This window comes from Belonocnema kinseyi, chromosome 2, assembly GCF_010883055.1.
Source record: "Belonocnema kinseyi isolate 2016_QV_RU_SX_M_011 chromosome 2, B_treatae_v1, whole genome shotgun sequence".
Taxonomy (NCBI): Eukaryota; Metazoa; Arthropoda; class Insecta; order Hymenoptera; family Cynipidae; genus Belonocnema; species Belonocnema kinseyi.
This window is the reverse complement of record NC_046658.1, coordinates 114,622,798-114,637,085: the sequence shown is the minus strand read 5'-3', so window position 1 is coordinate 114,637,085 and position 14,288 is coordinate 114,622,798. Positions and strand designations below refer to the sequence as shown.

General features: G+C 24.6%; 2 protein-coding genes across 2 annotated transcripts in view; one reads left to right on the top strand and one right to left on the bottom strand.

The window, feature by feature from the left end:
• The window catches only part of LOC117167353 (2-aminoethanethiol dioxygenase), an 8,312-nt gene extending 2,881 nt beyond the window's left edge, over window positions 1–5,431 (top strand). Inside the window, exon 2 of the mRNA XM_033352222.1 lies at window positions 4,555–5,431. Coding sequence (XP_033208113.1) covers window positions 4,555–4,947 — 393 coding nt within the window. The 3' untranslated portion in view covers window positions 4,948–5,431. The remainder of the gene's footprint in view (window positions 1–4,554) is intronic.
• A 3,479-nt stretch (window positions 5,432–8,910) lies between these two features.
• The window catches only part of LOC117167513 (uncharacterized protein C2orf42 homolog), a 28,209-nt gene continuing 22,831 nt past the window's right edge, over window positions 8,911–14,288 (bottom strand). The window contains exon 7 of the mRNA XM_033352512.1: window positions 8,911–9,418. Coding sequence (XP_033208403.1) covers window positions 9,267–9,418 — 152 coding nt within the window. The 3' untranslated portion in view covers window positions 8,911–9,266. The remainder of the gene's footprint in view (window positions 9,419–14,288) is intronic.

The window sequence follows — 14,288 nt, the reverse complement described above, 5'->3', positions numbered from 1 at the left end:
AGTGTTATTGACACTCACGGACACAGTAGATAAGCAAAATGAGTCAAATGATAATTTTATTTTTCGTGCGGGTCTCATTGGGCTTTCCCATATTGCGCTTCTTACACATGACCCCGATTCATTGTCTCTAGAACGTGGAATTTTTTGGCCTCACCACTTTAATATTTTGTTAAAACTTCGGTTTTTTCGGTTAATAATCAACCAAGTATAAAATCTTTATATTTTCAGTAAAAATATGATTGGAAAAAGATTTAAATTTTCAACTACAAGAAAATGAATTTTCATCAAAACAGTTTTTTTTACAACCATAGAAATGCATTTTGAACAAAATAGATGAATTTTCAAACGAGAAGAATAATTTTCTACCAATCAAGATAAATTTTCAACCACATAGTTGAATTTTCAACTAAAAAGGATAAATTTTTAACAGAAAATGGAACAGTTACATTTTCAGGTCAAAAAATCAATTTTCAACCAAACAAGATTTTTAACTTAAAACAGAAAAAATATATACAAATTTTTTTAATTTTTACCAGGAAAGTTAACTTTCAACCGAATGAAAAAAATTTCAACCGAGAAGGATGCATTCTGAATCAAAAAATATAATACTAGACATTTTAAACTAAAAACGATTGAATTCAAGGAAAAATAGTTGGACTTTCTTATTTGTTTCAATTAATAATTCAGTTCACATTTAAGGGGAACAAAGAGAATTTTTATTTTAATGAACAATAAAATTCTTTGATTTCTAATGTTATGTTGTCGACTAGTGTAGTGAAATAGTTTTTTGTCGATAGCATTTCGATTGAACATTTTTATTGGAAATTGCTTTCCTGTTTGCTTGACAATTTTTCTTTTTAGTTGAAAATTCATTTTCTTTGGTAGAAAATTATTCTTCTTTTTTGAAAATCTATATTTTTTAGTTGGAAATTAATTTCTTCGGTTGAAAATTCGTTTTTTGTTTTGTTTATAGATGAAAATTCGTCTTATTGGTAGAAAACTTTTCTTCTTTTTTGAAAATTAATATTTTTCGTAAAAATTCTTTATGTTTTTGATAAAAATGCAACCATTTTCTTGAATTACTTTGTTTTATTTATTTTTTGACCAAACAATTAAACTAAACAAATATAATAATTAAATTTATTAATAAAATTTTGTATAAAAATATAAATATTGAATTTGTATTAAAAATTATTTTATTATTAATTGAAAATCTATTAATATATAAAAATTAAATTAAAAATCTCTGGTTACAAAATTATCTTCTTTAGTTGACAAATTATTTTTTTACTTAAAATGTTACTATAATATTCATCGTGGAAAATTCACCTATTTTATGGAAAATTCTTCTTTTTTTTTGTTGCAAATAAATTTTTGCAAATTTCGTCTTTTAGGAAACTATTTAATTGAAAATATCTTTCTTTGCTTGTAAATAAATTATTTTTTAGTTGAAATCAAATTTTTTTAGTTAAAATTCTGTTTTTTCAGTAAAAAATTATTTGCTTAAAAATTCTTCGTTTCGTTTGAAAATTAATTTGTTTGGTTAAAATGTAAGAATTCCATTTTTTTTAATTTATCTTTTTTAATTGAAAATTCAACTAAAAGGTTAGCAATTTATCTTTTTGGTGTCATTCTTTAAAAATTGAACTATTCTATAGTTAATTCGGTTGTGTTTTTGTTATTGAAAATTAACTTTTTAAATTAAAAAAATAACTGTTTCATTGTTGGTTAAGAATTTATATTTTTAAGTTGAAAATTCATTTCTTCCGTTGAAAATTAAAATATTTTGTCGAAAATTCAATTTGTTATGTGAAAATGTAACTATTCCATTTTTGGTTAGTTTTTTTTTTTTAGTTTTAATATTCATTTTTAAAGACGAAAATTTTACAGTTTTGTTGAAATTTTCTTGAAAATTCTTCTTTTTTAGTAGAAAATTATTCTTCTTGTTCAGAAATTCATATATTTTGGTTAAAAAATAGTTTTTTGGTTTGTTGATAATTTATCTGTTTGGTTGAAAATTCCATTATTTTTTTGCTAAACAAAATTTTTTCAAACTAAATATCAACTGTATCATTTTTGGTTGAAAATGTATCCTTTCTAATTTTTTTTTCTTGTAAAGTGACCGTTTTCAGTTAAAAGGTCATGTGTTTTTTGGTATTAAATTATTATTATTCTCATTGGAAAATGCATCTGTTTTGATAAAGATTTTGTTCGCAATTAAATGATTTTGCTTAAAAAATTTTTTGTTGTTAATAGACTTTAAACTGGCAGTCTAGCCCTTTTTTCGTTGAAAATTTATCAATTTTCTTAAAAATTCGTTTTTTGTTGTTTTAAAATTTTGAATTTTTTTTCAGTAGAAAAGTATTGGTTTCAACATTATATTATTTGTTTGCAAATTCAATTTTTTGTTTGAAAATTTTTATATTTTGTTAACATTTTTTTTTGGAAGGGTAATAATTATTTTTAATGGAAAATTTAACTATTCAATTTTTCATGGAAATGTTGCAGATTCATTTTTTTTTTATTCTCAAAAAGTTAAAAATTGAACAATTTGGTTTGAAAGCAGGTTTTCTGGATAAAATCTTTTCTCCTATGTATATTTACATTTTACAGTAAATGATATTTTTCTCTTCGTAATAAGTCTAATCATTCAGAGAGTAATTCGGGATTTAAAAACCGGAATAAATTCCAAAAGGATGACTTTCTAAAATTATTGAATTTTCAACAAAGCTTGTAACCATCTTATAAAATTATTAATAAAAAAGATGAATTCTTGACAAGAATAAACTTTTCAACCCAAAAGAATTAACTTTAAAGTTAAGAAATTTAAATACAAAAATGCCGAAAAAAGTTTCTAAAAATATCACTTAATATCACTTCTGTTAGAAGCTATTTTTCTTCAATATTCAGGAGATACCAAAATGATATAAAAAGTGTTTAATAATAAATGATATCTTCTTTAAAGCCCTTTTTTTAGAAAAGATTCTCTCTTTTGCCTAAAATTTCACTACTGAGAGCTGTGATTCCTTTTCTTTAATTTATAAAAACGTGACATTAGGAGTCTTAGTTTTTCGATTTTTTTTTAAATTCGAAGGTAAAATTTGATTGATTTTTATGAAAAAGTAGTCCCCTATTTTTTAATTTTTGTTGACAAAAGATTTAGAGGTTCGCGACGAATTTTTGTTGTCGAAAATTTGATGTAATTAACTTTTAGATTTTTTTACTTTTAATTGCAATAAATAAAAAATATTTCATTACCTGAAATTACTTCAATTATATCGGATAATTAGCCCTAAATTTAAGAAAAAAAAATTAATATTTATGTCCATTATTGCCCTTAGTACACACACACACACACACACACACACACACACACACACACACACACACACATATATTTGTATTGGCCAACAATTTCTAAATAAAGCAGAATCATAAATAAACAAATTATTAATTTTTTGCGAACGTAAGTCATCTTTGTGAAAATTTAAAAATCTTTGAAATCCTTAAAAGTTTTGAAATCTTTGTCAAATTTTTTTATCTTTTGAAATTTTTGAAATATTTTGAAGTATTTAAAATATTTGTGAAATCTTTGTTTGCGAAAGCTTTTATGTTCGTTTGAAAACATTGAAATCTTCTCAAGTTTCTTGACATGTATTGAAATTATTTAAAACTTTGAAATGTTCTAAAATCTTTGATAACTTCAAATTTCGGAAATTCTTGAAATCTTTTAAAATCCTTATAAATTCTTTGAAATACTTGTAAAATGTTTCCTTGTGAACTCTTTTAAAATCTTGCAATCTTTTAAAAATCCGTATGGATTCATGGAAATATTTGTGAATCTTGTGTCTTAGTTTGAAATCATTAAAATATTTGAATTCTTTGTGACATCTTTTAAAATATTCGAACAAAAATTAAACTATTTAAAACCTTTGAAATATTTGAAATATTTGTACTGTACCCTTTTTGAAATCTTTGAAATTATTCTAATCTTTTGACATCTCTATGAAATTTTGATGAAATCTTTGAAATATTTTTTGAAATCTTTTGTATTCATTTGAAATCATAAAAATAATTATAATCCCTGCGAAATCTTCTAAAAAAGTAGAAATAATTTTAAATCTTTGAAATGTTCTGAAATCTTAGACGTCTGATTTACTTTTTTAAATATTTAAAACCCTTAAAATCTTCTGAAAGTTTGAAAAATTTTGTGCAATGTATTATTTAGAATTAATTTTTTTTCGATGTAACGCTTTCACAATAGCTGATTTATTTACATTCGGGATTTCTTGGCGATTTTTTTTCAATAATTTATTAATATGCAAGGTTACTATTTTTTCTTTTACGTTTATGTCATTTTGGTACTGTGGTTGTGGTTAAATCATATTTTATTTACCGTAATTAGAAGTAAAAAGAAAACACAAAAATTTCAAAGTTATTTATAACAAATCGAAAAAATAGGGGATTATTTTCTCATAAAAATAAATTAAATTTTATCCCCGCGTTTACGAAAATCAATTATATGATTTTCTATTCTCCTTTCTAATATTTCAGGTACTTAGTGGCACCGTGAAAATAAACAGCTACACAATTCAGAACGAAGGCGATTGCATTATAAAACCAGATCAGGAAATATCGGCTATTAAGCATCCGCCAATCGTAGTCAAGAAAAACGATCCTGCCTGTGTTTTAACTCCCCGGGACAAAAACTTACACGAAATTTTGTGTATAGAAGGACCCGCAGCATTTTTAGACATTCTTAGTCCCCCATATCACGTAGACGTTTACGGCGAGGGAGAAAGGCCCTGTACTTATTTTAAAGCAATCTCCTCGAATTCAGTGTCTGAAGCTGACAAAAAATCAGACAAAGTGCAATTAGTGGTAACAGACACTCCACCAGATTTCTACTCTAGAGGCTTAGCGTACAATGGCCCACCTTTGAGTTGATTCCCGTGTTTTTGTATGTAAAGTAAATTGATTCTGTTAATCTTTATAAAAGAATACTTCCCTTTCAAATATTGAAAACGAAAGAGAATAATATCTTCTTGACTTGGCAATCGGTGTACATTTGGAAATTAAACAAGTCTAGAATTAAAAGAGATTAATGAATTATTTTATGCAGTTTTAGCTCAACAAGTTTTCTCCGAGAGATTGATGTTCTCACAAACATGAGAATATGCTCGACGTTTATGTGCTTTGAGAATTTAATGAGCATTTACAAGCATTTTGAATTAGGATTTAAAAAATCTTATTTTATGTCTTTATTAATAATAATTACATTATTTAAATGTCACGGGAAAATGTATCGCTTCAAATTGGGAAGAGGAGCTTAATTTAAATGGTAAAAGAAGTCAAAGTAATAGAAAACATATTTTTTCTAAATTTGTCTAGGTTTTCAAATAAAAAAAAAATTTGAACCTAAGAAATGAATTTTTAAATAAAAGATAAATCTACAAATAAAAAAAAGAATTTTCAATAAAAAGGATTAATTTTCTATAAAAAACTCATTTTCAACAATGGAAATAAATTTTCATCTAAGAAATATCAGTTTTCAACCAAAATTAGAATAGTTATAATGTTTGAAAAATAGATGTTAAAAAAAAGAATTTTGAATGTAAAATTTTGCATAGAAAAATAATTTTTTTAACTTAATAAAAAGAATTAAATTTTCAGTTAAAACAATAAATTAAGAAGAAAATGAATTGTCAACAAAATAATTTATGTTTAAACCCAAAAGATGAGTCTAAAAAAGAGAAATTTACAAACAAAAACTAGAATAGTTCAATTCGCAGTTAGAAAAGTAAATTTTAAACAAACAAACAAACGAATTTTTAGCAATATTATTTAATTTTCAACTAAAAATATTAATTTTTACTACAAAAAAGAAGAATTTTTGACTAAATAGTGGAATTTTTTATAAAAACAAAAATGAATTATTAACGAAAACTAGAATAGTTTAATTTTGTAGAAAACAGAACATTTTTTACCGAAAAAGATTACACTTTTTTTCAATCAAAAAACGGTCAGTTGTAAAATGGATTGGTTAAAGTGTATTTTGAACTAAAATGATCCATTTTTTACTTAAAAATTGTCATTTTTAGCCAAATACATGAATTTTCAACTAAAAAGATAAATTTTCTATGCGAGTTTTCAACAAGTTAATTAAATTTTAGTAAGAAACTTAATTTTCAACCAAGAAGATTAAATTTCAATCGAAAAAGATCAATTTTTGAAAAAACAGGAACAGTTCATTCTTAGTTAAAAAAATTAATTTCTAAATAAGAATAAACTAATTTTCAACCAAAAAAATGTATTCCCAACAATAAAATAAATTTTCTACCAAAATAGTCAAATTCATAACAAAGAACGTGATTTTTTAAGCAAATATTTGAATTTTTAAAGGAATTTTCAATAAAAAAGAGGAATTAGTCACCAAGAAGCTTAAAAAATATCCTCCCAAAAATTCAAATTTTCAATAAAATACAGGAATTATGAACGAAATAATTAGTTGAAGATTCATGTATTTTGTTGGAAATTCGTTCTTTTTGGTAAGATTCCATTTTTTTTATTCAAAATATCAAACTTTTCGGGGATTAAATATCATCTACTACATTTTTCGTTCCGAATGCATCTTTTCTGAATGAAGATTTAATTATTTATTATGATTATTTATTTTTTTGCAAATTATTTATTTTTTTTTACCTGAAAATGCAACTATTCCAATTGAAGATTGATCATTTCAGTTGAAAATTCATGTTTTCTGTTTACAATTGAACTATTCCATTTTTGGTTCACACTTGACATTTTTTAGTTTAAAATTCAATTATTTGCTTGAAAATTTTTCTTTTCGTCTTTAATAATGAAAATATTTAATTGAAAACAAATTTTTCTTTAAAAATTCATTTATTGTTTTGAAACATCTTTTTGGTAGAAAATTCAAGTATTCCAGTTAAATATTCATAATTTTAATTGAAAATAAAACTACTTGGTTCAAAATTGAATTTTTTTCTCAAAAATTCATCTTTTTGTTTCTAATTCAATTATTTTATATAAAGATTTATAATTTTAATAAGAAATTCATTAGTTTGGTTAAAAATTCAAATATTGCAATTAAATATTCATCATTTTATTTGAAAAATCATCCTTTTGGTTGAAACTAAAACTACTTGGTTGAAACTTAACTTCAATTTGATTTAAAAATAAATTTGTATTTTTTTGGTGGAAAAATAATTGTTTGTGACTGAAAATTTAACTGTTCCATTTTTCATTGAAAACTGATATTTTTAATTTCAATATTCAGCTGATTGATTAAAAATTTATCTTTTTTAGACGAAAGTTCAAAGGTTTGATTGAGAATTAATGTATTTGTTTTTTAATCCCCTTTTTGTAAAAAATTAATCTTTTTAGTCGATAACTCAACTGTTTTGTTAAAAATTCATCTTTTTTTTTTGTTTGAAAATCCAAATTTCGACTTGACAAACTAGAATTTGCAGTGGTTTAAATTAAATTTGATACAATGACCACATTATTTTACCTAAATATGCACTGAATTTCAATTATAAGTGAATAAAATAAAAATATGAGTTATTGTTCAGATTAATGAAATTTTAGAGACAAATTCAAGAAATGATTAATTATATTTTAGTTTAATTTAATTATCTAATTAATCTATCCTTCTAAAATATTTATAAATATCTTCTAAGATGAATTCCTAGAAACTGAAAAAATACATTTTTTATAAGAAACTCGTCAAAAATTACACCTGGAAAAAATCTGGAATTGTCAGGGAATGTTTTTCCAGTCTTCAAGTAGACTCTCTGTTTATAAATTCTCTGTTAAGAGCTAAAATTCTGAGCATATTCTCGAGAGCATTTGCTCAAACATAAATTCTTGGATATTTCAGAATTCTACTGCAGAATATATTATAGATCATTCTATTGAATATCATTATCTATGCACGTATACTTATGTATAAATGGAAAAATGAATACTATTGAATTATAAGTGAATTGATATTGGCCAGAAACGTATTGGCTCTGCAATGATTAGCAATATTAGAAAAGTGTAACCTAATTTTTGAAAACTAAATATATCATTTTTGGAAGACTGACAGCAAATTGAAACTAATTAGGGCGTTTTCTTTTATGGTGCTTCTAGTCTATGAAATAAGAAGTTCCATTATTTTAAGCTCAGTTTCAAGATTACTTTACTTAATTTTGAATTCTTATCGAAAAAATTCCAAGCAAGAATAAAAAGACGATTTAGATTACGCAAATAATATTTCATATAAACAAGTGCTAATTAAAGCATCAGTAATTAATTTACCGTTGAAGAAAAGCAAGCATATTAAGCCATACGAGCTTATGCAATAAATAGTATTATTTTTAAGGTAATTTTTATCGAATCGACAGCGCTTCTTGGCTATTAGTCACTGAAATTCTGAAAGAAATACGTAATTGAAATTTATACATTTTTAAGAAACATTCCCCGAGCTTGCTGTTTGTATTTTTTAGCTTTCACCTTGAGTGATACCAAAGTTGATTTGACAATTTGTCCCAAAAATATTGTGAGATTAAAAAGTATGTTTTCAAAAGCTTTAAAAAGTTATTAAATATTTTTATTTATATACCACATACTTTTTAACTCGGAACTTTAAGTTACCTTCAATTTATGTTGTAAGAAAGTGAATGTCAACTTAATGTATAAAATAAGATAATTTAAGCTTATTTAACGTGGATCATGTCGATTTTGATTAATTTGTGTAATTAATTTCCTATTTTTAAAATTGCTCACATACGAATTATTATAAAATTATTCCACTTTTGATGATCCACATTAAACTTAGGAACGAAATTTCATAAAAAGCGAAGGCAAAAGCGTACAACGTAGTTTATAAAGAAAAAGATAATGTACTTAATCAAAGCACTTTAAAAAAGTGACTTTATTAGGCCGAATTAAAGGTTCGTTACTTGAATAAATATATTTGTACATTAATTTCTGCGTAGTTTTTTTTACTGTTAGATAGTTCATAGCTTAAAATAATAAAATCCAATTTATAGATATTATTTACATAAATTGTCTGGATCTAGAGAATTACAAAGCTAGTTTGCTGATGCTCTCATTTTTGGATAAGAATCGAAACGAGTCAGTAATTAGCTTCGACAGCTAAGCTTTTACGGTTATGCAATTTTTGTTTAAATGCACGTTAAACGTAGACTATATTAATAAATAATTTCAGCTTTAATATTTCAATCCTTTTTCACCATTTATGTTCTTTTACACCGTTGAGGTGATTCATTCTTTACATGACCAAACTCAAATCTTATCCTGAGTTCTCCAATTTTTGAAATTGGTAGGATATCTGGTATCCATTCTATCATAAACGGTGTTGGTTCTGCTTGACTCAGAGACGTGTGACCTGGAAAAAAATATGGGAAAATAGAGAAAATAGAATTATTCATCCCTCAAATTTGAAATAAGCACCGTAAATCGAGATTTTTTTTTTTGGGAATCATAAACGGAAATTCACGACATTAGAAATCAAGAAGCTTTAAAAGAGATGCTTTTTGACATCAAACCTTGAAGATAAATCAATTTAAAAAACGCTTCAAAATTATAATATTTCAAGTAAAAATGTTGCATTTCAAAATATATGAATTTTCAATCAAGAACATTAATTTTCTAGCAAAAATACGATTTAAAAAAAAAAAGTTACATTTTCAATAAAGAATTTCTGTACCTCGATCTGGGGCTGCCTATTTAGATATTGTAAAATAAAGTACAAATCTTATTTTTAATGATTACCTTAATATTTGTTTCTTATTTTGTATTAAATTTAATTTTTAGCTACCCTGAAAAATGTATATCATTTAAATAAACTTATATTATTACTATTCATAATATGCATTAGTATTGGAACAAAAGTATTTTTATTTTCTTCTTTCTATCATTTAAGAAACGCATTCTATTAAAATAAAAATTATTATTAAACATTTTATTGCAACTTATGTCCTTTTTCTAAAAAGTTGATTTTTTTACTTTTAATAGATTTTTATAACCAGAGTTTATAAAAAACCTGTAGATATTTTGTTGGTTAAAGAACTTTTGTCTTAATTTTTTCGTCTCGTGTGTCGTTTTTCCAAAAATTCAATTTTTTCTTATTTTTTACGATTAAAACAAAGACTACGTGTCCTTTAAAAAATTATTTATGACAAATTTGAATGAGTTTACGCTATTTTTTGTAAGAGCAACTTTTGTCTCATCAATTTCTTCACAGCTTGTGTCCACTTGTGTCGTTTGTCCAAAACTTAAATTTTCTTATTTTATTGTTTTTTTTACGACTAAAAACAAAAACTACGCGTCCTTTCAAAAAGATAATGGCAAATATGTAGATCTTTTCAGGGCTTCCAAAAATGAACGTTTTTCTTCTCTTGGCTTTTTTTTATATTTTGCGTTTTTGGCTTAAGGGCATGTGACACAGCTAAATACCTATATTACCGACCTCACTTTATTAGTTCACTGAATGTTTTTTTGAACCTAAGAACTTTTTTTGTAAATAAAATATCGAGCTGAAACTTTGGAAAATGTATAAGAGTATAATAAAGTACGTTTAGGTACTGCATTTTGGTAGGAACTTCACTGAAAAGTATTTTATCTTTTTTCTGAACCTCGACATTTTTTCAACGTTCGAACTTTTTTGATACATAAAATATCAGTCTCAAACTTTGAGAAATGCAAGAGCCGAAGGAAAACTATCTTTTATAAACTATATTTTATAAACTATGAGCCACTAGACGAGGCTCTAGAGGGTTCGTATTTTCGTGTACAACGTTACCGACTGATACCGATGGAATTGATAGTTGAAGAATTTTTTTTACATCTTTTATTATTAAGCTTTGTACTTAAACGTAGTTTTCTTTCGGCTCTTGCATTTTTCAAAGTTTGAGACCGATATTTTATGTATAAAAAAAGTTCGAACGTTCAAAAAATGTCGAGGTTTAGAAAAAAGATGAAATAATTTTCAGTGAAGTTCCTACCAAAATGCAGTACCTAAACGTAGTTTATTGCACTCTAATACATTTTCCAAGGTTTCAGCTCGATATTTTATTTACAAAAAAAGTTCTTAGGTTCAAAAAAACATTCAGTGAACTGAAAAAGTGATGTCGGTAATATAGGTATTTGGCTGTGTCACATGCCCTTAAAATGTTCATTTTAGTTTAATTTTTGGGATCTTGAAAATGCTATAACTCTGATCATTTTCTTTTTATCGAAAAAAGTTGCAAAGATAACTTGTTCGAGTTTCTGAGTACTATGAATAGCCATACATAGAATTTTTAAATCTTGAAAAAATGGTCTAAAATGTTTTGAGAATACGCTAAATTATTGCATTTTTATCCAAGATAACTGGATTACGAACTCCTTTCTTTTGAAACACCTTTGTAAAAATAGATTTTTCTGTCTTAAGGGGTCTCAAATTTTTACATAAACCCAATACCCAATACAATTATGAATGAAAAAGTAGTTTAATTCATCCAAAAAGACGAAATTTCAAGAAAATGGTTGACTTTTGAACCAAAATAGATTTTAAGAGTCAAGAAAAGAAAAAAATTTCGACCAAATCGTTGAATTTTCATCCCAAAAAGAAAAATTTTCAACCAAAAATGTACATTTTCAAACCAAAAAGACGAATTTATTCCAAAATTGGGGTCATAAATGTAGCAACTGGTTATAGCAGTGATCATGTTTCATCACCTTTTTCCCCACCTCCCATTAAATTTGAAAAGTCCCCTTAAACATTTAAAATTGAGAATTTTGACACAAGTTTTTTTCTTAGGTATCATAAATAGAAATTCGAAATTTAGAAATCAAGAAGCTTTGAAAGAGATTCTTTTTGTTGATACCAATTAAAAATATTTCCTAAACTATTTATTTGCTGATTTTGTACGTTTGAAGAAAATCATCGACACCGAAGAAATCGCTAGCGATTCAATCGAGAAACTAAATACAAAAAAGACCAAAAAACCTCGAAAAATAGGGGGAATAAGAAACATTTTCGCGAAGTAAACTCTTTTTAAAAAAATAATTAAGGTAGATACTAATATTTCAAGTAAAAGATTTGTATTAAAAAAATTATACAAAAAAGAGGAATTTTCAACCAATTATTTCAATTTTCCTCAAAATACTTTCATTTTCAACCCAAAAATTAAAATTTCCGACAACAAAAAACGATTTTTCAACAAAACTGATAAATTTTCAATCCAAAAATATCAACTTTCAATAAGAATGTTAATTTTTAAAAAATAAACAAATTTTCAACAAAATAGTTATATTTTTTACCAACGAGATGAAGCTTACTCCAAGAAAGATTCAGCCCAGAAAAAAATTAATTTTTAACAAAATAATAAAATGTTCAACCAAAAAGATCAATATTTAACCAGGAAATATTTTTTAGTAAAGAAAGAAAAAAAATGTCTTTTTTTTCAACTTTCATAACTTCGTGCTTTTTTTTTGGTTTCTATTAAAAAAATTATTTGGGTACTGAATTTCTAAAAAAAACCACAGTGCATCATGAGCATCGTTTTTATTGATTTCTCGAAAAATAAGAAAAATCCCGTTATAAAGCGTTTTTTCTTCTTCATAAAATCAATTTAAATATTCGTTATTGAAAAATCCAAGAAGTTTTTGAAAATTTTTTTTCCAAAAAATATTTGTTTCAAAACTGCGCTTTTTACCAATTATTTAAAAAATTAGACCTTCATATTATTAAAAACAGAAAAGTTATGAAGATTTCAAAAAAATAGAAACATTTTTAATTTTATTATTTTCAATATAGTCACTAACAAATAGCTGAAATTCTTCAGATGATTTGACATGCAATTGCTCGCATATCAATTTTCAACAAAAAAGTTAATTTTCAATTAAGTAGTTAAATTTTCTACCAAAAATAATTTTTATCTAAAAAAAATCAATTTTCAATCAAAAATATTAATAGTTAACTTTTCAAACAAGAGGAATGAAATGTCAAAAAAAAGTTGGATTTCGACAAGTCATTTTTGTGTCTTTCAAATTATTTCTTACTCAGAAAAATACTTTAAAAACTCAGGGTTCTGTGTTGGAATGAATACACTAAATAAAGTTGATTATATTAAGGAATTAAAATCTATCTACTGATAAAAATACATTATGATCAAACTAAAACACAAGAATTATTCTATCCTGCTTCTTTTAATCTATTTTTCAATCTTTGATATTCTTGAATTTTGTTCTGGTGTATTTTTATCACCAGAAAGTGGTAGTTTTCAAAGAATATTTAAAGTAAGCTAAGAAATTTGTTAATACAAACGTGACTAGAAATCGGGTTAAAGAAAAAGCTCTGTTGTAAGAGGGCACTTCCATTATTTAAAAAAAAATAAAATCCCCTTTTAATCCCCTTTTTTAACTAAAATTTCCTGTTACACATTTTTTTGAAGCTACTTACTAGATATGAGTATTTAATTTCTCGCCCTTTCTATCTACCGGTTTTTTCACGGTTTGAAAAAAATTTTTACGGTCAATGAAATTTAAAAAATCGAACACTAAAGCTAGAAAAATTTCCATTTGAAATAATAAAAACTCAGCTGCAAATGAAAGCACTCAAAGTGGAACTCTTGAATTTTTAACTTTAAAAACTGAAGTTTAAGAATTGTTTAACTCGAAAATTTTGTATCAATGAATTTAAAAAATTAAAAAATTATATTATTATAGGCAAAGTTAAGATATAAACATTAAATTTGAACGATTGTATTTTTTTATAAACTGAGAACACTTTTTAAATTTACAGTTCAATTATTTTTATTCTAAATAGTTTTAAAATCCTTCAAATGCTTCTAAATTTTATTTCAAACTTTTGAAACATCTACAAGTTGTTTCACATTTTTTCAAATTTTAACTTATTTTTGCAATTTTAGTCAGAACATCTAAACATCTTTTTAAATCATTCGAATTTTTCTTAAAATCATCCACATTCGTTTTTGATGAATTTATAAATCTTTCTAAATCTTTTTAAATAATTTCTTGAAAATAAATAATCATTCTTAATTTTCTTAGGAAATGTTTTTTATTCTTCTTAAGCTTTTCGAGAATCCTAAAAAGCTTATAGATTTTATTTCTAGTAAATCTGCCAAAATCTATATTTTGTTTCAGGTAGACACTTGCTTTAAATTATTTAAAATCGTTTCGAATTTTAAATTAATTTTGAATTATTTCAAAACCTCCAAATATCTCTTCAAACTTACTTGAATATTTTTTAA